Source organism: Brachyhypopomus gauderio, chromosome 15 (genome assembly GCF_052324685.1).
Source record: "Brachyhypopomus gauderio isolate BG-103 chromosome 15, BGAUD_0.2, whole genome shotgun sequence".
In the NCBI taxonomy this organism is placed as follows: Eukaryota; Metazoa; Chordata; class Actinopteri; order Gymnotiformes; family Hypopomidae; genus Brachyhypopomus; species Brachyhypopomus gauderio.
The window spans coordinates 8,225,960-8,250,019 of NC_135225.1; the positions used below are offsets into that span (position 1 = coordinate 8,225,960).

Sequence of the window (24,060 nt, forward strand, 5' to 3'; positions counted from 1 at the left end):
ATTACATGTGAAAGATAAGAGATGGAACCTGAGGGAACTTTAGGATAGATTTTTTTTTTTTTTTTGCACTTTTTTTTCACATTTCTCAGTGTGCTTATTTTGTATTGGTACATTTATATAAATGCCCACTATATGATGGTTACAATAAAAAAGGGTTTGTAAATAAAGGCATCTGGTATTCTTATTTAAAGTCATGTATCAGTTAAATTCCATTTGAGAAAGAGCAGGGAATGTCTTCATTCGCAGGCGCTCCATTTCTGCTCTCAGTATGGCCACCTCCTCAGCCTGTGCTTTGGCAAGGTCCATGAGCTTCTTCCTCTGCAGTATGTCCTGATAATGATCTCCTTCTTTTTCTTGGCTCTCTTTCACTGCTGAAAAGACATAACATATAGTAAAATCTTCAGAGTTTTAAAACATTTGTGTTGCTTTTTTTATTTTTAAACAAATACTTGGGGCTTACATGCTGTTTAAATGTATTTATTTTAAAGGGGCTCTTAATATTTCAAATAGTTAAAGTTATATATGTTTAAAATAGAAAATTAGCACACTTTTTATGAGAAGCCTGATACCTTTTGTCTCATAGATGCTTTTTCTCTCTGCAACAGTCACTTGCATGCTGGTGAGCTGTTGGTCTAGAGATGCGTTCTTCTCTTTCTTCACTGTGGCCTGTCTGTTCAGCTGCTTTATTAACCTTTTACAGTTTTCCACATTTCTCTCATGAGTCTGCCCAAAGATTGGATAAGGTCAGATCTATAGCGTCAGCAATTGGAACTACAAATGTATTGTGATCTGTATTTTGATTTTCATTTGAAAGAAACACATTTTTATTACCTTTTCTTGTAACATCATGGTCTTCTCTAGAATTGAAAGTTGCTTTGAGGTTTTGTTCTTATGATCAGTCTCACTCAGGTACTTAGGGAGAAAATGTTTAGTGTCATTAGAAATCTAGATTATACCCTGAAGCAATAAACTGTTAAACTCTAGTTAGTGAGGAGGGTAGGACTGAACCACACGTATTTTCTACTAGGTAATTTACAAAGTCGTAACAACGTAGTCTTGCTTATGCCTGAGGGATTGGCTTGAGCTGCTTCTTTGCAATACAATTGGATGAACTAATTATGCAGTACAACATTATGTAAATCTGGACTTTACCTCTTGAAGTTCCTGAGTAACATGCAGCATCTGAATGTCTCTGGCTTTGTTGTTGAGATCCTCTATTTTCATCCTCATCCTCTTATGTTCCCATTCCTGCTGGATGATTCCTTTACGGAAGTCCTTGCACTCAGTCATGCTGGCTATTTTCTGCTCTCCTAAAGCCTGAGTGGTGCAGTGCGCCCCAATGTTTGGTATCATTCATTTACCATTTTCATTATTACTAATCACTACACAGTATTGTACAATCATATAAATATGTGAAGTGTACTGTCTACTTTTTTTTAGGGATTGCATATCAATAAGCATTAACCAAAAGTGAAGGCAAAAGTAAAATTTGTGAGTACCCTTATGGTGCTGTTCAGGTCCTCTACAACACTGCGGTGGAGCAACAGAGAGTCTGAATAGTCTGCAGTAAAGTCTCCAGTCTCCACTTCAACCTGACCCTGCTTTATCAAGATTTGCACCATAATATCCAAGTAGAACTTCATCTTCTGTTCTCGCAGTCTGATTACAAAAATAAAACGATACACACAGCTATAAAAACATTTTTTTATGTACAAAATAAAAAAGTAAAAAAATAAATGTATGCACTTTTTGCAGCATGATCTTTACAAATTCCTTAAACATTCCATAATGTAAATGTGCCATATTTGTCAACTGTGATTTTTCACCGCAATCAAAATTTGTCCTCCGCTTTTTACCCATCTATGCAGTTAGAACACACACACACACTGGTGATTACTAGGGGGCTGTGGTGCACACGTGTCCAGAGCGGTGGGCAGCTCTAGCCTGGCGCCCAGGGAGCAGTTGGAGTTAGGTGCCTTGCTCAAGGGCACCTCAGTCATGGCCTCAGGCCTGGGAATCAAACCCACGACCCTCCGGTCACAAGACCAGTTCCCTACCACCAGACCATGACTGCCCATTAAATTTTCCATTAAAAAAATACTTGCAAATACTAAACACCATGTGCTATTTTTCTATTTCTTACCCATTAAGATCATCAAGGAGATTACTTATTTCCATCTGTGCACTTTCATCCTCATCTGTTCTCTTTTGAAGAAAAGCCTGCATTTCTGCTAGGGTCAGTGCTTTCATTTTGACCTGCCAGAAATACAACCTCTTAATTGAAACTGATCAAAATTGGTCAAATGATATACTTCATTATTACATTGGGTTATTGATTTCTTAAAAATTATAAAGTCTTTGTAGATGTGTATAATTTAGTAGAATAGTTTAGTGGGGATCCTTAAGTTCATTTCTCACTTGGTGCTCGCTTTCCACTTTAGCCCGCCTGGCCAGACAGAATCTCTCCCATACAGCCACGTCCAGGTCGTCTGGCATGTTGTCTGGCGTGTCCAACTCCTCCATAGCCTTCAGGATCAGTGAGAGTCCCTCTGCTGCAGCTCTGCCTGACGCAGGGCACTCTTTCAATGGGCTACTGGACTCTGTCTCCATCCTCATCCTCTGGACCCTAGGAAACAACACCCATCACTACCACTCTGGCCTCAGGCAACAAAATTAACCGTTTGCCCATGTTGTCAGAGTTACTATTACTTTTGTCATAAGTGATTTAATTATGAAGCATATGTGCAATAAATATCTTATTTAAAAATAACTAGAATACCTGGGCCTGCGTTTGTAAAGCTTGTAGAGCTGATCAACATGTCCGGGAACATCAGAAAACTCTTTGCGAAACCCTTTGTCTAGAAACTGTTAAACAGATAGGAGACTTTAAAGTATAGGACATTACCAGACACCAGGACATAGTATCATGTTTACTGGCATGATAGTGACAGTCTTACTTTGTCTTCGGCAACAGCACTGTCATATGTCTCCTGAAAAGCCTCAACATCCTTTCTGTGTTTTTTCAAAACTTCCCCAAATCTCTTCTGCCAACAGAAAGGAGTGACTCATGCAAAAACATTTTATGGATAGTGGTGAGCGGACACTCAGCCAAACTGACTAACGTACCACGCAAGTTTGTTCATGCGTAACTTGACTGTCGTATCATTCAGAGGATAATTAGCGTGCAAGTAATGTGCATCACTCACGTTCTATTCATGGTACATTACACTCAAAGGGACAGGTGAAAACAAGACCTCCAACAACAGTATCTGAACAAACTGTACCTTAACAGCTCTTGTCTTCTCTAATTTGAAGTTCAGTTCTTTTTCTCTGGTAAGCACTTCTTCCTCAGTGAGTAAAGAAAGGGCTAGATTGGTGATCTTTAGCTCCTCCTAAGGTACAAACACAAAACCCATTTCCTACTATTTTAATGTGCCAGGAATTGTATGCAAACATCTAATGTTATAACACATTTATGCCATATAATTTTATTCGATACTTATTTGAAAAGACGACAAGTAGAAGTAAACTGTTTCATCTCACCTGGTATATAGCCATCTCTGATTTCACCTTCCTTTCAAACAGCTCATGCAGTGTTTCATCAAAGGCCAGGGTGGCATCTATAATCCATGTCTGCAGTTTCTTCATCTCTACCTCTAAGGCCTTGGGCCAAAAAGGTTCAAGGTAAACACAGTGACCTGTGTATACACAACTACACAACTATACACAAATCAGCCAAAGCCTTGGACTTTCAAGAGAATGAATAAGTATTTTGGTGTTTCATGTTGTTAGGAATTAAACATCAGCCCAGTGTTTCTATTATGTAAGCTTCCTTAAAGCAGCATAATATATTTTTTTTACCAAGTTTGTCAGAACACCTTCAATTTGTCATGCATCTTATGCACACTTGATACTGCATTTGTCATTTTTTAAAAAGGCATTCTACACTGTGGAAAACAGATCAATATTGCTTATGAGCCGGTCAGTCCAAAATATGTCACACCTTTCTGTATTTCTCCTGTTCTTCCCTGAGCTCCTTTGCTTTCTTCTCATACTCTTTGTAGCTTCTCCTCTCCTCCTCCGTCCACTGTAGCTCTGGCTTGGCTATAAACTCAGGCTGCGGCTCTTCCTTTAAGTCAAACAAGCTTCAAATCATTTTTGATCAATGCATTCTCTAAGCATTCTACAGTAACGTGAGTTAGGCTACTATACCATTCTCAGGACATCCTCTTTTTTCAGCTCAAGCACCCCACCCATCATGTTATCCAGAGCTCTCCCTCTGATATCATCACCCTACATAGGAAATAAATAATCTCAAATGTGAATGTGGTACTTATGTAAATTGTACGTTATCTATGAACTGATATTTTAGCATAATAAATGTTAAAATTTGATCCATAAGAATGCAGTTTTATTTCAGTGTAGTAAAGAACATTATGTACAAAACAGACTAGTAATAACAAGTGAAAATGGGAAGAGGTACAACGGCCATGCATGCTGCAGTAACCCTATACCTTTGCCGCAAGTCGCCTCTGTTCCTCCTCTTTTCCCTGCTCCTCTTTTCTTTGCCTTTGCTCAGGTGTGAGGTATTTCTCAACCTTGATCTAGAGATACACACAGTACTCACTTGTACGTACCAGGTACTAATCAAATATGAGACTGGAGTTGGACATACTGAAAAATGTAATTACAGTGATTTCTTTAGAAAGTCTGTTTTGAATTGTTTCACACTGACCTTACTCTTTTAATAGCAGGTCAAATGGAAAAGTTCTCAGAACTTGTCTTAACCTGTTATCTGAAAACTGAGCATCTACTACTAAAGCCCATCTTTCCTTTTCTGCGTTCAAAGTACGAGAAATAAAGTATTTGGAATGGGTTTTGGCATGAATTTATCATTTAGGATCACATAACATGCAGCCACACTCAATAAGCCCCAAAATGCCTGAAGACAGCACACTACATGTTTAGTACAGTGACGGGGAGCATGAGCAATCTCAAAGCACTCTGTATGAGCTCACATGTGGGCACAGGTTAACTGACCTGGGAGAAAAGCAGTTATGGGAATTTATTATTTATGTAATTCAGCAGTACAAGAATGCTGCTGTTACCTCTGAGTCACTGACAGTGAAGGCGCACTCTGGCCTCTCACTGTCTGTCAGGGTGGGCTCCCACAAGCTCTCCTGCAGGTCCAGCTCTGCCATGATCTCTGCGATACGCTTGTTCTTATCTTTCACACGGCCGATTTCCTGCTCCTTCTGTTTGTACACAGACTCAAACTCTCCGTTGAACGCTCTTTTCACTTTGTAGATAATGTCCTAGGATTACAACAAAACCATCTGAATGACAAAACAAACCACTCTGCAATATTTCAAGATGAGGATGCGAAAATATTTATTTTCTAATTATCTGTATGAGCATGGCACCTGGAGCAGGATGATCTGGTTGATCTTCTGCTCTCTGATATGCAGGTTGAACTGGCTGTATAGGTAAGGGCTTTCCCCCCCATACTGAGCACTCAGACTGCCTGTTGAAGCTGAGCTTTCTTCCTCTTGCCCTTCCTCCACATCTTTCTCCTTCTCCACAAGAACCTTGCTCTTCTCCTCGAAGATCTCTTGTTGGAGCTTGTATATAACATGTAAAATGACATATACAATTTGTTTCAGTCTTATTTCATATAAATCATGATGAATATATAACGTTTATGTGTAAACATACATCAGAATGGACTTGTTCAATCTTTCGGATGGTCTCCACCCTGTGAAGGTCTTCCAGTTCCTTTGCTGTCCGTTCCTTCATAGGGTAATTCTTCACTTCATGCTCAGTATGGAAGGCCTGAGGGGCCAGCCATAAAATTATACTCAGGAATATGGACAGTGGTTCACAATTTGTCCTTAAGTGTTAGACATGTAGTAGTAGAACCATGAAAGTAGTACTCACAATGTAATTCATAGTTTTGAATTTCTGTGTAAAATCATACATGAATTCAGAGGTTCTTTGTTTAATTACCTTAATGGACTTGCCTTTAACCTTCATGGAGTCCCAACATTCTCTCTTGATTACCTCACAGATATAACTCTTGGCCAGGTTCTCCAGCTCAATCTCATTCCGCACCTTACAAAATTCATACACAAAAAACACAAAAAGATTTATTTTTTTCTATTGGAGTATCCAATTAAGAATTTCAATTTTAATACAGTATATAAAATATGGAAGCCCCTTCATTTTATATAAATGATGGTGCTTACATTTTTTTGACAGACTGTATTATGACTTACCAATCGTGTAGCAGTGTTAGGCATATACCACCCATTTGTTCATCTTGTTCAAATCGATAACATTAGACACAATACACACATTAAACTTTACAAGTAAATGCAGTGTTTACCCTTGTGACTGCTGCTTCTCCTTCAGTTTTGAGCCTCATCTGCTCATCCACATCCAGGTTAAACTCCTGTTGATCTAGCTTCTCTATGTCTGGAAGACTTTTGTTCTCATGCATCATTGCTTGGATCTGCAAATTAAGTAGAGGGGTATTTGTGGTTCTATGTCATTCATTCACTCATCTACTAGGAACTTTACAATAACACTGTGAAAAACAAAATCCATGTATGTGTCTTAATTGAGTTTCATACTAATTACCAAAATCACAAATATGCTTTAAACATGTTAAAACAACATGTTTGTTTAGATGTATTGTTTGCATTTGCAGTTGGTGCCATTGCATTTTATATGACATTTCTACCATTTTTACCCTGATCACAGTCACATTAAATTGTCAAACGGTGCAAACAAAAGCATGACAAGTATTAAATTATTCCACCTTCTAGAAGTTATGTAAGTGTACTGATGAAAATAAGTGATTTATTATGAAATATCATTTCAAATTATATTTACAATATTTTATTTCTAAACTAAGATAATATGGGTTTTTGGTGTACTGAGCAAGTCAATATGCCATAGACATTAATGTTTTCTCTCTAATCTTAGGTCAGTTGGTTTAAAATAATTTAAATTTTCATTTTTGCAATGTAGTACAATGCTGAAATCATATTCATAGTAACTTTTTTGTGAGAAACATTGGTTACGCCAATTGACATTTATCGGTTACACCAACTGACGACAAGCAAACGACAAGCAATTGATAATTAAAGTAGAATAAAAAGTCATGAAGTGATTTAGGTGTTTTAATAAATGTGATCACAACCTAATAGATTTTTTAATACCCCATATAAAACAATACTTTTAACAATGAAGAAACGGATTGATCTCTGCTTTCAGTACAGTAAGAACAATTCATTTTATGAATTTTACAATGCAATTTTATTTTTGACTTTCTTCTTGTCTCACACGCACTTTCATTCTTTCTTTGCTTTTAGTTAATCAACTTTCCGTTGCAGCATTTTTGCCTTCATTCTTTCACTCACGTTCCTTATTTTTATGAACCTTAGCTTCTCCCTTTTCTTCAGCACTGCTCTGTTTGCTGGTACTTTTCTGCACTGCCCTCACATGAGTGGAGGGTGTCTGTGGTCTCTCTAATCTTGGCTGCACATAGTCATGATCAGCAACATACACTATGGGTTATGTAGGGCCATTAAAAGCTGCTCATCTGTTGAATTCAGTGATAGAGGAGTAAGGTTCAAAACTTCAGAAAGCACCCTTTTCTTCTTGTCTTCTTTCTGTACTGCCTTTGATACTGCTTCCACTCTTCCCTCATCTGTACCTGTGTTTCCCTGGGCAGATCTGTGACTGGATGTTTGTGATCTTTCCCTGTCTCTTTCTCTTTGATAGCTAAAGTACAGAAGATGACTGAAACTGTCTAATGTCCAGGGCCTTAATTAGTTTTCCATTTGGACTTCAAACCTCTCAATAAAACTACCCTTTTAGGATATCTACATCACTTTCTCATGAAACACTAGCATGTGTATGTGAGGGTGTATGTAGTGTATCTTTGCTTTATTATAACAAGGTCATTTGCCCTTACAGCAGGATCCACATTAACACATGCTCTGTGGTGAGCGTGTGTTTTTTGTTGTTTACATACACAGTTTTCCACTTACATACTTCTTGTTTATGTGCACTTTATTATTGTGGACGACTACGTACACACTTGACCTTGGTTTGAATATTTCAAACTATTTTTCATATTAACTTGAATATTTTATGATGATTTATGTTTATTAACATTTTACTGAGGTCATACCATTTGACATGTATTGTAATCATAACTGACCATGAACTGAATCTGCTTTATTTTGTCAAATTTTACAGAGAATTACTAATTTTGACTTGTGGCAGTTGGGGTCTTCAGAGGTCCTTCTGTTTGACATCACATTTTGTTACATGATCTTCTGGCTCAAAATGTTCAAAATGGCTCCAAAAATGGTGGTTACACCAATAGACATACCAGACGTTTGATTTGACAACAACTTATATTCTTGGTGCTACATTTTTATGGTTACACCAGTCAGACAATTTTGCCCTTTTTCTCTCAATATTATCTCAGACTGTCACGGTTCAGCCCCGGACCCCTCCTTGTGGGCATCGGCGCAGATGGAAATTCTGAAGTGAGGGGGACCAAGCTGTACAATATATACGTTTATACTTGTAGATGCTAGATTTCAGATGGGGTCAATATAAATCTGGAGGGGACATGTCCCCCCCGTCCCCAGTGCCATCTGCGCCCCTGCTTGTGGGCGTGTTGTTACGTTGTCTGCGTCTAGTTATGTCCATGTTTGTAGTTCCATGGGTGTGGGTTGTTTGTGAGCGTGTTCATTGTTCTCACCTGTGCCTTGTCTCGTGATAACTTGGGAATGTGTTCTACACCTATTTAATGGGCGTTCGTACAATGTCTCATGCTCGTCTTTGTCTAAAGTTCGTGCCTGAGTGAGTGTCTGTTTAAGTGCTTGCGCTACCGCACTGAACGTCACCTTCGTTTTAAATAAAACGTGTATGTTTCACTGTAACTTTTGTCATCGTGCGTGCCTCCAAAGAAAAACGTATAAATTATTTTTTTAAATGATCACAATTTAAAAGTTATTGAAACTTCAGAGACACAAAAAAAAATGAGCGGCACGTCTTTCACCCAGTTAAAAAGTTTAAATACACTTATGTTGCTTCTTACTGTGTCACAAAGTTCCATGACGCCCTCCTTAAGACTCCTCCTGGCCTCTGTAAACTGCTGACTCTCTTCTTCCACCTGTGAAGACAGCAAACGTGTTCAGACTACATGAAATAAAGACACACATATAGTCAGCTGAAGACTCTCCTGATTTATGATGGAGATCCATGAAGAAGTTTTGCTCACAATTGGGCCCCAGCAGTTAAGTTTCACAGCTTCACATTGCTGACGGCTGAAAAACTATGGAAACTGGTGGTATATTAAATTTAGTGTGCAATGCTATGTCAAAATAAACACAAGACAAGATCTATTGCTGTCAAGCTTACAAAACATTACACATTTATAAGCCAGTATACAAAGCCTTGAAACATACAAAAATACTTTCCTTCCATTACAAACTGTGAACAAAACATAAAACCACAGTATAAGTCTCTTAGTATACTTTCCATATATGTCATCCTGGTTCCAGGAAGAAATTGCTTTTAGTGATGAACAGAAAAATACATCTCTGAGGAAACAATTATCTGCTCTGTCACAGTAAATTTAATACTGTCTTAATAAATGTATAATATAGAATGTTGTAGAGAATACAGAATGCTGTAGTGTTTCTCTAGGAAAAGGAGAATTACACTATAGGATACTGCATTGATGACAGATTAATGAAGTGCATAATTCTACCACTTATATTAATATTGTTTAACAATGCTGTTATTAAAGGACATCATTAGGGCAGTCATGGTCATGTAGTAGGGAACTGATCTTGTGACCAGAGGGTCGTGGGTTCAATTCCCAGGCCTGTGGCCATGACTGAGGTGCCCTAACTGAGGTGACCTAACCCCAACTGCTCCCCGGGTGCCAGGCTAAAGCTGCCCACCGCTCTGGGCATGTGTGCACCACAGCCCCCTAGTAATCACTAGTGTGTGTGTTCTAATTGCACAGATGGGTAAATGTGGAGGACAAATTTCGATTGCAGTGAAAAATCGCAATTGACATATGGCACATTTCACATTTTTCATTTTCATTATATAACACTGACCGCTAGTTTATAGTCCAGCCATGTGGAACTGGATGGAGTTGCAGAGTGTAGACTTGAGTGACTCTCATCCTTGTCAGATAGGACAGCTTTTACATGGACCCCTTCACTGACCTACATATAAAAATAGTTTAAAACAGCCCTACAAACTTTGCATTTGCAAAAAATCTTCACATCTAAAGTAAGAGAGAGCATTAGTGTATTATGGCAATATGATCAATTCCAGCTGTATCGAACTATAGAATCTGAATCCAATTCAGAAATCTGTATCCACTTTACTATGACACTGGAATCTGACTGGCTCTGACCTGCACAAGTATCCCAGTTTGCCAGCACCAAACCCTCATCCCCAGTATTGCTGCATAACTATCTCTCAGAAGTTTCTCCACAAACAGCAGAGTTGTCAGCAAAGATGTTATGACTCAGTAAGCTAGCGACATTCTGCCAAGATTTTATGAGCAGATGCCATTTGCTCACTGGTTGAGTTACACAACCTTTGACAGATGAATTTTCTCTACCTCTCTTGTGTGCAACAGGGTGGATCCCCCTGCGGACTGTGCCTGTGGGTCCCAGTCAGCCATGTTGCTGAGGACTGGATTCTCAGAGGACATTATGTTCTCAAAGGACGCAACCATAGAAAGTCCATACTGTTTAGCTGTATTTGCTTTGTCAACTCCGGTCATCTTTAACCTGTTAAAATTTGTATTTCTATACTGAATGTACTGGTAGTTACAATTAAACACGTATACAGTATGTTACAGATAGATATCAGATATTTATATTACCATTTTATATTACAATATAAATAGCATCTTTTTAAAGTTTATGTGTACTGAAAAACCTTTGTACCTGAGGCTGCTACAGACCAGAGATCCATCTTGAAGGCCGGTGGTGATAAGAGTCTGACTGTCGGGGGTAAAAGTCACAGAGTGCCCGCCACCCAGCCAGCAGGAGTGGCACTGCATTTGCACATACCGCTCCTGCATGGGGTTGATTGGTACAAAACCACATCATGATGAATACATGAATACCAGTAAAGCTGTGAATGAGTCTGAACTCAAGATATTACCACAGTGGAGATGTCTCGAATACGGAGCAGCCCGTCTCTGCCCACAGAGGCCAGCCACGCCTGATGACAAGACAGCTGAACTGACGCAGGGCCGAGCGGATGGCCTTCTACTTCTTTCTCTGGGCTCAGTGGGATTGCATCCTGAGTGCTGGATGATTTATTCACACACTGTAAATCAGAGCACAAATGCTTTGGCTTATGTTATTTTAAACATAATCACATGCACTAAAGCCTAAATGGGACCAAACACTTCATACCTCTGGGAGCTGGAATCTCTGGAGAACCTTCTTCTGGTGGCAATAGCCAAAGATCTTTTTGGAACCCAGGACACATGAAGAGAGGAAGTGTGGGACCTCATAGGACCAACGCTGAAAAACATCTTTGCGCAGGCAGCCATGGTGGTCCACACAACTCGTTGGACCTATAAGAGAATGTCAGTCAGTAAAAAGATGCATGACAGTTCATATAAGCAGCACACTCATTTCTGTGTTTACCTGTGATCTCCTGTACAGACAGTGAGATGAGTACCAGCTGATTGCCCTCTCTCTCTTCTTTCTTCTCTCCCACCTTCTCAACATCACAGAGCACCAGGACTTTCACTTGTTTGCTATCTTTTTGGTACTGAGTGGACAAGCTCACAGTAGCACCCATAGCCACTGAAAAGAATGACAAAATATTCAGATCAGAGAATATTAATCTTTTTATATGCATTTCTATAGCTGCAGTTCTACTTATGCACGCTCTACCTGTGTATCCAATAACCTCAAATGCTTTAGATGGCCTTGCATCCAGCAGAAATATGTGAGGATCTGATGCGCCAGTGATCAAGAAATTGCCACCTTGATCAAAACTGTCGAAGAAAAATGGATGACATTACACAATCATAATGCTAAAAACACAACAAAATATATATTTTGTGCACTCAAGTAGTCACATTAACCATTACAGACCACTCACACTAGATGATCTACAGGCACATGGTACAGATGGATTCTGTGAACCAGTCGAGGTTTCTGCTTCCTTGTCAGCTCCACAAACACAACGTGTCCACTGACTGTACCCACAACAACATACTGTGCTATTGGGCAACACGCCAAGCTGGTTACCTGTAGTCATACAAATTAAAACACTCAAATACTGAACACAACGGCCATAATGATTTAATATCATCATGCAAAAGTCACGTTTTCACTGGTAAGCAGCCATACTCTCCGTGTGTGAATGTCTGACAGGAGTATTAGGATATTAGTATTAGGTAGATCAAGACAGGATGGAGAGGACAGAGGGTGGAGGAAACGGCACTAACGTTTGTCTGCAGGGACATAGATGCGATGCAAAATCCTGTATCCAGTGACCACAGCTGTAGTTCTCCGGACTCTCGTACTGACTGGGGTTACATACACCATACACATACGCAAAACATATCACACTCTATGCTGAAGATTTAAGCAAAAATGTAATAAGCAAAAATTGATATATAAAAAATTAATGATGATGATAAAAGATTAAGTTAAAAGAAATATCAGTATTTTTTTACCACACAAATATCCTGTTCAGTATACAATGGAGCAGCAGCCACAAAGTCTCCACGCAACACATCCAGAATTTTGACCGCCTTATTTTTGAGTCCTGGGTTGTATCTGTAAATGCATCCCTGTAAAACATTACATGACCTTAAAATCTTTTTTTCTGAGATTATTTTGAAATGAACAAGAATCAATGCATTAATTTTAATTACTATTACTAAACAATACCAATTAATATTTATTCTTCATATTATTTGTTATCTCAAAATGTTAGAAAGACTGTAACCAGTGATCAGTTGACCTTATGTTGACGTTTGAGTCTGTAGAAATAAATAGAATAAAGAATGTGGTGTAATTTGCTAAATGTAATATCCTTAATGAAAAGATTTAACACCTACAGTGGTGGAGGCCAGCAGTAACATTTCATAGTCAGGTGAACAGCACATTGAGGAGACTGGTTCCTCTACAGCACAAATCTCCATTATGTGCACTTGATTCCCCTTAATCTGGAGGTTTCGTAAAATACCATCCTGTGACAAATTATCAGTATAAAAAAAGAAAAACAAGTTCAAGACAAGCTCAAATGTTAACTATACAAATGCATATCATATCTTATTTAAACTTGAAAATTACATGCACGTCATCAGTCCTGGCTTGCTAGAACATTATTTCAGTATTTTGGATGGACTGTACTTGGTTATATATATAGTGTCATATATATAGTATATAGTGTCATTAAGACTGTAAATAAGATAGTCATACAGTTCCTGTAGCAAACACTCCGTTATTGTGCAGTGCCAAGCTCTGAAATCTGTTTTCTTGTATCGTCAGACTTTTCCTGCCATCTGAAAGATATGATTAAAACACTCTTTCATAAGCTGCTTATATAACCTAAAAAAATTAATAAAAAACAAACAAACAAACAAAAAAACATACTGATTAAACCTATTCTTTACCTGATTTACTTCCCTCGATGCGAGGCTTGTAAAGGACAGACACTTGGAGAGTGTCAGGGTTTACCTGCAGCAGGTAGCCTTCCTTAGTACCTACATACAGGTCTGAGGAAGCAGACCAACAGATGGCGCTTGGGCACAGTCTTGGTTTCATTCTCTTCTTGGGCTGTTCAAAATAAAGAAATAATCTTTGTCCCTTTAGATTCTGTATTTCATCATAAAACGACATGTAACTAACATAAAGCAACCAACTTTTTTTTTTTTTTTGAAAGTTAAGATACACTCCATTTTCCTCAGTTTTATAGCATATAAACATTTCTTCTTAAAAATAATTACTTGTAAATATACAGTATTCAGAGAAATGATCTTATTCCTTTGGTTTTTAACGGTACAAACAATACTAGCTCAAACAACACTGAAAGCAAACAAATTTCATCAAATCACTAACTACTGGTTCTTCAATTTGAAGCTTTAACACGAATAATCTGGCAGAGATTACCATTCTAAAATCACCTTTAACATTTTATTACACTACTGTGTCACCTATCAAAATGTTGAGGAATCCACTTGGTGCATGAAACGTTAACAGAAAAGCAAATCTATTTATTCAGATTAATTATAAACAAGTACGTATGTATAGGTTAAAATCAGGAGTGAAAATCAGTACCACAAAGTTATCTGCTCTGTCACCAATTAGGCCCGCAACAGCTGACATGGGCATCTGGGGGCCATTGTATGTCAACTTCCCATTAGGCAAGTGAGGAGGAATAACCTCTTGCTCAACAATAGATCCATCAGTAGCTGGAAGATCAAGAACACTGACAAGCAAATATAAACAGACAAAACAGTAATGTACTTGCTATTTTTTTTCCGAATAAACAAATATATGTAAAGTAAGTTTTATCAATTTAACTATAAATGAAACAGTGACATCTGCTGGTTAAATACAATACCTACCTGGATTTTATCATGTGAAAGTTGTTACATCTCTCAATATTCCACACTTTGACACACCTAGAGTTTGCAGCACAGATTTGTTGCCAGTTCACTGGATTAAAGAGCAGTATTAAGATATCCTCTTGTGGATAATTTATGGCCTGTGGATGGCTACAAATTATAGTGCTATGTTCCAAGTTCCTGTGAAAACATACCTTAACTTTTAGTGACTAATCTTGTATGTCCCATCTTTTATGCAGTATAAACACAGAAAAAATAATTTAATTTGTCCAACTGCCTACAGGCTTTCCTTTTTATTCAAGAAATTGGTCCAAATATGGTAAAATGTGAGTTATACAGGAATTATTTTAAAACCCCTTTGGTATGTCCAAATATTAATGTCTGAATATACTGTATAATAAAAGGATAGGACCTAATCAGACGATACTCTCCTTACCATACTTCAATGGTGTAGTCCGGTAAAGATGAACAGCAGGCTAAATATCGACCAGAATTACTTAGTGCCAGGGCTGTGTAAGCCAGTTTAGCTGTGCCTAAAAAAAGTTTTAAGTAAAAGATTCATTCTTTGATTTTCTGCTTCACCAGTGTAAACCAGCAATTTCAAAAGTGTTGTGAGCCACAAAATAAGGTTGCTTATTATTATTATTATTATTATTTATCAACATAAATTATTATTTAAAAACTATAATATAAGAATTATATGATTACATTCCAACTAATAAGTTAACTTATTTTTTATCTTCCCATCCAAGCATTCCAAAAAAATCACCTAATATTCAGATCATGTAGACATGACCTTGAATTCTGTATAACTTGCATTTAAACATTTGCTTGACAGCAAGCTTAATAATGTTTGAAGACCCCAGATTAATGTATCAGATACAAAATTACACACCCTTAAGTGTACATGTCAGGGTAAGTTTAGGGTAGCTGTACACAAATATAGAAGGATGAAGTTTCTGTTCAGAAAATGCAAGAGTCTTGCAAAGCCCGTTTGCTGTGAAGACGCCAATGCCTCGTCCAGGACCCTGGAGCAAACTTCTCATTTTCGTCTCGATGTTAAGGAAAACTACATAATCCCCACAGGTGTAGCAGGCCGTTTTCTTGTCGAGGAATTCAACGTTTTTGCTGGTGAATCCCTGCACCCACCTTGTAGAAAGCAAACAAACAAAACCACGTATAACAATGTTTTATATACGCCCAGCATACCTGGGTTAACTCAGGTTAACTGATACATGTGTCAGGTAACAATAACAACATGGATATACTAAAGTCTATATTATTAACTGCATCTGCTGAATTCATCAAAATGTTTTGGTAACTTTCCTACTGACCTTACTTCCAAATTCCCCAAAACATCCATTTAAATGGGATTAGCCGGTTCGAGCACTTTGCAGCTTAGATCTTTGTACGTGTTTCTTTGGCAACCGAAAACACGCCTTTGAAACCGCCTGATTCACTTCCTATTGGTTGCGATGCACAAAAAACTAGGAAACTAGCCACAGCAAATGAGTCCCCTTACGTATTTTCACAAAAATATTATTAAGTATCTAACGTCAATACTTTTATTCGATTTAGGTAAATGCGCGTGCTTATGTTCGTGCATACTTCATAACAATTTACTTTTATTTTGCAATACTCTTAATCGGGACACATATGCACTTTTATTTTGACAACTGGCTAACGAGAAACAGCTCAACCTCTATACGCTGTTTGTCGACCGCTTCAGAGCCCCACTGACGCACGCAGTGGGATAGGCGCAATTCGGGAATAAATCGAAAGGGCATGGCTCCAGTACTTTCTTTCCCTCGTATATAAACTGAAATGATACTCTTCGGTGTGCGCTGACTAACGAATGACAGGTACACGTGTTTCGCCGACAACGTTTCTCTGTCGGTTGCCGCATCACTGAACTCGGTCCGTTTGCCAGTTTACATTACTAGCTTAGCACGCTAGCCACACGCTAGCCAACACGACACCAGAACGGATCGTTGATATTCGAGTTGTTCTTACCGAGGCGAATCCCAACTCGAGTCCAACTCAACTGGTGTCGAATGATGGATAACAGGTCAACCATGCAACGAGCAAGTAGTCTTCATACTGTTTTATCTGTGGATTTCGTTTGAGTTGCTAGATTCGTGCCTGATTGATCCCTGCAAGAGCAATGGCGCTTGATAATGGTGAACTAGTAGCTCGGTTAACGTGCAGCTCACTTTTGGATCTGGATCTCTAAAACGAGCCTGACCATGTAGTGACATGAACAACGTGCTCCAGCTGGCCTGACCCTTAACCCTTAACTTAAGTTAGCAAGCACACTCTCTAGTTGCCTATATAGAATAACGCCGACACAAATAGCATTGGGACTCTGGCACAGTTTGCCTTATATAATCTACAGAGTGCAATATGTGAAATGACGTGGTGCATTATTATTAATTGTTGGTTTTGTCCAAATAGTTGCGACGAATTATCTCCAGCAGGCACGACTAGGTTAGATAACAGTGCTTCTTTGGTACTTTGAACTGAATGCACGTGTTGCACGTTTGAAGAGACTTCCAAACTTTCTTGAACCGAAGAGTGATTTATATCTGTGTTAACCCGAGTTAGTGTGTCTCCTTTACAGAGTGACAATTCCAGGTTGCTAAATTAAAAAGGTTTTGTTTCTTTACCCTTGAAGGGGTGAGTAACTTTGCTGAATTGACTTGCAGCAGGAGAGTGTTGGCCGAGCGATGACGATGGCGCACGTAGGGGCAGTGGTCGCTGTCATCACTGGTGTGATGGCAATTATGCTTCACTCCTCTATACACAAAATTGAAGAAGGGCATCTAGCAGTTTATTACAGGTTGGTATCAAAACGCTTTGCTGCACTGTGATATAGTTTTGTTTGATTTGACAGATTTAAGTCATTTGTAAATGGTCTTTCTCCAGAGGAGGAGCTTTGCTGACCTCTCCAAATGGGCCAGGCTATCACATCATGCTGCCGTTCATCACCACCTACAGATCAGTACAAGTAAGACCTATTTCTGTCAAATGTGTTTCATTTCAATAAGTGTGAATCATGTTGTTGCTGTTGCTTTTCCATTTAACATGGATGTTTGTGTATTCTGAGACAGATACTGCAGGAAATTATTCTCTGTGCTTTATTTCATTAAAGTGCATTTGGCCTATACTGTAGAGTAGTGATATTCAAATTTGAACCTCAAATCCAGTCTGGTCCTGGATTTAGTGATCCCTTTTAGTCTTGTCCTGGATTTAGTGATCCCTTTTAGTTGATTCATGTAACTGGTTGTCTGCTTTGTCATCATACTTGATTCCTAGATAAAGGGAGGGTGGAAAATGTGTAGGAGCTGAACCTTGGATTGTGATTTGAATTCTTGTTATAGAATGAAGGTCACGTCCTCCATTGCATATTTTAAATGGTTTAGACGAAGAGTGACTGAGGATTTGATTCTTTTTTTACTATTATTTTGACAGTTTAATGCCAATTGATGTTTTTTGTTATAAATGTTCCCTTTATTATAGACAACACTGCAAACAGATGAAATAAAAAATGTGCCTTGTGGAACAAGGTAAGACTTTAAACTACTGAGCTGTTGGTGAACTTTTGTACTGGGTAATAGAGGGGATTGTCCTGAAAATATTGTGATTTTTTTTTCCTGTTTGTTTGTTTGTCTGCAGTGGTGGTGTCATGATCTATTTTGATAGAATTGAGGTGGTCAATATGCTGGTGCCATTAGCAGGTTAGAACAATGTTGCACAGATGTAATTACATGAGTACAATTGGTTGAAAAAAGTCTTACCTTGAGGTTGACCTATATCTTTTCAGTGGTGGACATTGTACGGAACTACACCGCAGATTATGACAAGACTCTAATATTCAACAAAATCCACCACGAGTTGAACCAGTTCTGCAGTGTTCACACACTACAAGAGGTTTACATTGAGTTGTTTGGTAAGTCACAATTATGTCAAACAGTTTATCTTGAATAGTACTTGCTGGCTAAATGTTTACATGGGACGAGATTCAGTCATGTTGTGTGTCATGGACCAACTATGTGTCTTACGTTCATTGCACTTTTATTGCAGCTGAACTTTAATTAAGCTCTATCTTCGAGCCTACATTCTCTTATCTCACTTTGTCTTAGATATAATTGATGAGAACCTTAAGACCGCTCTGCAGAAAGATCTGAATTCTATGGCCCCTGGTCTCACTATTCAGGTGAGAGTTTAATACAGTTTTCTTTTGAGTATGTGTGGAGTTTCGGTTTTACTCATTTATTTTGTTTTTGGAGGTTTATGTCACACATGGGCCTTAAAGAGCAGACTTGTATGTTCCTGTGTTCCTGTTAGTGTGGACTGGTGGAGAACATCTGGTGAACAAAGTAGCTGTTTTTTTTTATTACTTAGGGTCTGATTCATGGCTGCTTGTTGGACCTTGCTGAATTTTGGTAAATTGTTTAAAGAATAAAAATATGGAGGATGTGTACATATTTTGACATTATTGCAGATCATACTCTTAGTTAAAAAAAAACCAAATATGAACCACACAATAAAATATAAGTGTAGTCAGAATGGAAACCTATATGGCAATTTTAAATACATTGATTTGATCTAATTTCTCTTATTGCATATCCGATTTCAGGAAAGTAAGGTGGCCGTGATGCCACTTGAATCTTTTCATAAGCAAGCCATCAAAATCTTTATCACCATTGTCAAATACTTGACAAATACGTGTTGAATTTCAATCGGCAAATTTTTTATTTGAATGTTCGTCTTGTGTTTAAGATTATGCATTATACTGTACCTTCATGCTCAAAGTGCTTTGTTCAGCTTTGCAATGAAAGATCTGCACAGGGCTACAAGATCTGCCTCCAGGGGTAGTGTAGTACTGTAAGAGCAACTGCTTTTGCACAGTATTTTTTTCTTCATAGCTATTCAACAATTGAATGCGTTTTTCACTGATTAGAAAACGTGTGAATTTTAAGACTCCCATGAACCAAAAAAAAATGTTTGCATGAAAATACTCAGTCTGTTGTCTGCTCACAGTTGGATTGTTGTACTGATGATGGTCTAGATGAGAGCCTAGTATTGGACTGATGATAAAGTCAGGGGTTGGAGTTGATTACATATTTTAATTGAAATGTTTTAATTTATTGCATTTTGTATTTGTGATTTCTTGTTGTTATGTTTTGAGTATTAGTCATATGTTTACCTACCCCAACAAAATAAAATAAATGAAATAAGCTAAGCTGAATTACGTCAACTAGCTCACTAACACACTTTACTACTATGTTTTGTAGTCAAATTTTTTGTTTTGTACAGAAACATTTCCTTCACATAGGAGTCTGTCTAGTGAACACCAAGAGCATTTGGACAGTAACAAATTTTTTGTTTGTTTTTGGGTCTGTTTGAAACAGTGACTACTAAGGTTAAAGTGCAGTTGTTAAACCTGTTTTCACCATTTCAGACACAGCAAGAAATTGTAAAGCTCTTTGTGTTTACATTCCATCAGTGAAAGCCACGCGTTCCAGGAAAGCAGTCAGAACCAAAGAGTGAGAAATGTCTTGACTGACTGATTTTTATGAGTGGAGTCTGAAGGTGGCAGAGCATCATGGGACCAGTTTGTTTTCTGCCTGTGCTTCAAGCTGGATGTCATTGATTTGCTCTGGTTTATATTTGCCGTTGTTTTTATGTGTGGAATTTACAGGCTGTCCGTGTCACCAAGCCTAAAATCCCTGAGTCAATCAGGAGGAACTTTGAAATGATGTAAGTAGTTTTTTTTATTTTATTTATTTTTATTTTTTGCAGAACATGTGTATTGGACACTGTCAGTCTGTGTAACAACATTTATTTATATATAGTGTAATGTAACACAATATACATTGCTGCACTGAAACTAGGGCTATCATCTAATACTACAATGTCATATCACTCTATATGTAAACTAGTGTGAAGCAAATGTCTCTTGGCCTACCGCAGGGAAGCAGAAAAGACCAGACTGCTCATCACAGCTCAGACCCAGAAAGTTGTGGAGAAGGAGGCAGAGACTGAGAGAAAGAAGGCGATCATTGGTGGGTGAAATAAATTAGTACTCTCAGCATTTTAAGAGTAAAGGTATGGGCTGTATTTATGTCTTTTGTGTCCTCATCTCAGAGGCCCAAAAGGTGGCACAAGTGGCTGAGATCCAGTTTAAGCAAAAAATAATGGAAAAGGAAACAGAGAAGAGGATTTCTGAAATAGAAGGTTTCATTCACATGGCTTCAAATATTTCACAAAATGGCATACCTTCTATTAGTCAAAGAAATCTGATACTCACGTGCTTTGTTGTCAATGACAGATGCTGCTTTCATGGCGAGAGAAAAAGCCAAAGCAGATGCTGAGTTTTACACTGCGGCAAAGTCTGCAGAAGCAAACCGGGTAAAACACCGTGCCCTTACAACTGCATAAAAGAAGCTTTGATGCTACGAAGGATCTGATGCCCATTTAAGCATGCGATTATGAATGCATACATCTTGCATTGTATGAAGTGAATATTCTCGTTTTCTTTACCTTCTAGTTAAAGCTGACACCAGAGTACCTGGAGCTCATGAAATACCAGGCCATAGCATCCAACAGCAAGATCTACTTTGGCCAAGACATCCCCAACATGTTTGTAGACAACAGTGCCTCTCACTCACCCAGGAAGGCTGACTCATCTGAGCACTTGGACTTATTCAACATGGACAAGTCCAGGAAAGTGTCCAGAGCGAACTCAGAAGGCCACTGATGTCTCCCTGACCTGTCCCATATCTCTGTCTGTCGATCTGTTTGGGGGTGTCCTGGGGATGCTTGCGTGGCATGCTGCATAGATGCTTTCCTGTCATGCTACGGTGGGAGCTGGGTGCTTGGTGCAGTGAGTTGAAAGACACTGAACATGAAGAGGGCTGTGTTTTACTGCCAGCTTCAGAGGGGGGAAAGCGAATGTCTTAAAATTTGACTGAGATTTACAAACCTTGCTAATGAATTTCTGGATGTTGCTGTGATTTTACAGGACACTAAGAAATGTCCTCTGCTGTATCCCCTAAAGTGTCCCAAGGCTCACAAAGCATGCGTTTACGTTTTCCACTATTGCTTACTTTCTATTATTCTGACTTGGGGTTTTTTTCAGATTAGTATGTATGTACAAGCTTAGAGATGAAGAGATTTTGTGTTTTGAATAACTGGAATTACAAGGCTTCACACTAATTGAGACTGGGTAATTGTGCAGCTATGAGAGATTTGTTATCACCAAAGTTAGCTAATCTCCATTTCGTAATATTAAATTGAGGTCATCAGTGAATAATTCCCCATTTAACTTACAGTGCTGGCTTGCATATTGTAGACATATTAAGAACAAGCCACAAAGAAACGGACTGAAATAGTTGATGTTGCTTACAAATAGTTTTTCTGTTTCAAAAATACATGTACTGTCCACATATCATTCATTCTGTATTGAGACTGAGAATGAAACCTGTTTCTTTTATGCTGTTTTTTCATCTTTGTGAACAGAGCATTGATGGATTAGGTGTAGTAGCTAGTATGTAGTGCAGTGGTTGGTTTTGTCTTTCGGGAAGGTTGATTAGTGAGTAGTAGTTGAGTTGTATGTGATGTTCATGGTTCGTAAGGTCATTGGGCTTCATTTAGTAGGGTGTTTCGTTTGATTATATAAGTTACTGCGTGGGCTGTAATTCCCACAAATGCAGCTTTCTGCCATAACTTATATCTGGTATGTCCTGGCTAACTTAGTTTTAGGGCTTAAATAGGCAGTCTGCTTTCGCAGGGAAACTTTCTGGTTAGCCAAATGGTCATCTCCCTTGGTATGAGAGGAACGTAAAAAGGGAATTTAATCTAAATAGGGCTGGTAAAAAAAAAAACGATTAACATGAAGGGCTACGGCATTAACATTAACCAAGGTTATATCTGCAAAAATGGCATACTGGAAAGTTTTTGAAATGTTCATAACATTTAATGTAATTGTGATATAATGTCATTTATGGCATCTATAACATTTATTGAATTTATCAGACATGCTGATAGGAGAAGTCAAATAACTCTAAGTACCTTTTGATCCTTCCTGTCAGGATGTTGCCACTAGGGGGAGTTTGCTATCTAATTATCAGACACTGTGGAATAAGGTTTTTTTCCTACCAAAAAAGCCCACTGTTTTTGAATGGTTATGTTTGCTTTGACAAAATATATTTATGCTTTAGACTACAGTGCATTTCCTGAAACATGAGGACTTTGCCAAGTGCATATGTTGGAATGTTTACAGGTGCTAACTCTCAGGAAAGAGATAGAGTGAGTTTCTTAAAAGTATTGTAGCCATCTTCATCTTAACAGCTTGAGGAGTCGGGCAGTTCTCTTTTAGTTAGTATAACACTGTGCTTTTTGGAAAATCACCCCTCTGTTAACTTGAAAGATTGATTTTGAGTGATTCATCAAGACTTTCATGACAGATGTGAATATTTCTTTTGTTTTTTTACACATTCTGCTGCATTACATTTGTCTTCTGTCAGAGTGAGCTTGTTAAAAGACATTAATGTCCATCCAGTCAATCCCACCTGCTATAACTGTTGTGAGGCTTCCTTCTCTACTGTTTACTGTTAACTATTTTCCTCTTTGGTTTTAGAGTAACTTTTCCTAATATTGGGCTGGGAGTGGAATATGAAACTAATATTGATATTAAATAGCAAACAAATGCATCTGAAGATTGAGCAAGTTATTTTGTCTTTGAAATACAAGTACAAAATGTGCAAAATTCAACTATACAAAAATCAATTAAATGGGCTTTTGAATCTGTGCATATGATTTGCAGGAGTGAATAAATCAGAATGGGTGAAATTAAGCTACTCTGAATGTTACTTTTATACTTATGCATAATTTGAAATTTTTGATTTATCAACATTTATATGCAAAATTTGTAACATTTTGACCGTACAATTCTGTAAAATAAAACATTTTGATACCACTAATAGGTGTTATGTGGGGGTATATAAAGGTAACGCTTGTTAACGGATCTATTTTTTAATGCTATACATTATTTACTTTTGACAAATTCACTATCAACGTTTATCCCTTTAGGCTGTTGGATTGTATTTAGTTTCATAACAGCCTGGAAAAGAATGGATGAACTGGTTAAAAGTATATATATATATATATTAATAATTAATGCACCATCTTTTAAAGACTTGTGTCAGTAGCTAATTGTTTGCTAGTTGAAAAGGAAAATGCGTTTTTATGTTGTAAGCCAAATTGGGCACATGCGTGGGCTTCTGAGAAGGAGCACTTCAAATTCCTTTGATAACAGTGTTGACACCAGCTCAGGACTGGTTTTGCTTTCACCAGTGGAACAAGCAGAAAAAAACAAGGATCTCAGAAAATTGTTGGAT

General features: G+C 38.0%; 2 protein-coding genes across 7 annotated transcripts; one reads left to right on the top strand and one right to left on the bottom strand.

Annotated features, from left to right (window-relative positions):
• cfap43 (cilia and flagella associated protein 43) lies at window positions 1-16,968 on the bottom strand. 3 transcript variants are annotated; one of them, XM_076973781.1, is made up of 38 exons: window positions 16,670-16,968; window positions 15,552-15,805; window positions 15,093-15,189; window positions 14,657-14,836; window positions 14,367-14,517; window positions 13,703-13,865; window positions 13,509-13,591; window positions 13,145-13,276; window positions 12,758-12,874; window positions 12,527-12,607; window positions 12,178-12,326; window positions 11,967-12,070; window positions 11,715-11,876; window positions 11,478-11,641; window positions 11,221-11,388; window positions 11,001-11,131; window positions 10,670-10,841; window positions 10,155-10,265; window positions 9,122-9,196; window positions 6,386-6,511; window positions 6,007-6,111; window positions 5,716-5,832; window positions 5,424-5,621; window positions 5,109-5,315; window positions 4,515-4,604; window positions 4,213-4,293; window positions 4,004-4,129; window positions 3,544-3,663; window positions 3,285-3,392; window positions 2,958-3,044; window positions 2,780-2,865; window positions 2,419-2,626; window positions 2,144-2,256; window positions 1,500-1,659; window positions 1,153-1,317; window positions 832-912; window positions 570-723; window positions 1-371 (listed from the first exon to the last, which is right to left on the bottom strand). In XM_076973781.1, the coding sequence occupies exons 2-38, from the start codon at window positions 15,700-15,702 to the stop codon at window positions 199-201; spliced, it is 4,896 nt and encodes a 1,631-aa protein (XP_076829896.1). In that variant the 5' UTR covers window positions 15,703-15,805; window positions 16,670-16,968; the 3' UTR covers window positions 1-198. The 3 variants fall into 3 exon arrangements, with proteins under 3 accessions (XP_076829896.1, XP_076829895.1, XP_076829897.1); XM_076973780.1 differs by lacking the exon at window positions 16,670-16,968 and adding an exon at window positions 15,991-16,127; XM_076973782.1 differs by lacking the exons at window positions 15,093-15,189; window positions 15,552-15,805; window positions 16,670-16,968 and having other exon boundaries at window positions 14,367-14,500; window positions 14,657-14,776.
• erlin1 (ER lipid raft associated 1) lies at window positions 16,360-22,600 on the top strand. 4 transcript variants are annotated; one of them, XM_076973785.1, is made up of 12 exons: window positions 16,360-16,518; window positions 17,362-17,495; window positions 17,582-17,663; window positions 18,176-18,222; window positions 18,332-18,393; window positions 18,480-18,605; window positions 18,799-18,872; window positions 20,361-20,419; window positions 20,633-20,724; window positions 20,807-20,896; window positions 20,991-21,070; window positions 21,210-22,600. In XM_076973785.1, the coding sequence occupies exons 2-12, from the start codon at window positions 17,383-17,385 to the stop codon at window positions 21,417-21,419; spliced, it is 1,035 nt and encodes a 344-aa protein (XP_076829900.1). In that variant the 5' UTR covers window positions 16,360-16,518; window positions 17,362-17,382; the 3' UTR covers window positions 21,420-22,600. The 4 variants fall into 4 exon arrangements, with proteins under 4 accessions (XP_076829900.1, XP_076829901.1, XP_076829898.1 ...); XM_076973786.1 differs by having other exon boundaries at window positions 17,365-17,495; XM_076973783.1 differs by lacking the exon at window positions 16,360-16,518 and adding an exon at window positions 16,528-16,740.
• Window positions 22,601-24,060: the final 1,460 nt, after the last annotated feature.

Coding starts and splice junctions, on each gene's coding strand:
- cfap43 (XM_076973780.1), bottom strand. CDS start 16,019: ATGGATGTTTTGGGGAATTTGGAAGTAAG. Junction 5,316..5,423: donor ACCAGATCATCCTGCTCCAG/GTGCCATGCTCA, acceptor TTGTAATCCTAG/GACATTATCTACAAAGTGAA. Junction 372..569: donor AAGCATCTATGAGACAAAAG/GTATCAGGCTTC, acceptor ATGTCTTTTCAG/CAGTGAAAGAGAGCCAAGAA.
- erlin1 (XM_076973783.1), top strand. CDS start 16,711: ATGATGGATAACAGGTCAACCATGCAACGA. Junction 17,496..17,581: donor CATCTAGCAGTTTATTACAG/GTTGGTATCAAA, acceptor GTCTTTCTCCAG/AGGAGGAGCTTTGCTGACCT. Junction 18,394..18,479: donor TATGCTGGTGCCATTAGCAG/GTTAGAACAATG, acceptor ATATCTTTTCAG/TGGTGGACATTGTACGGAAC.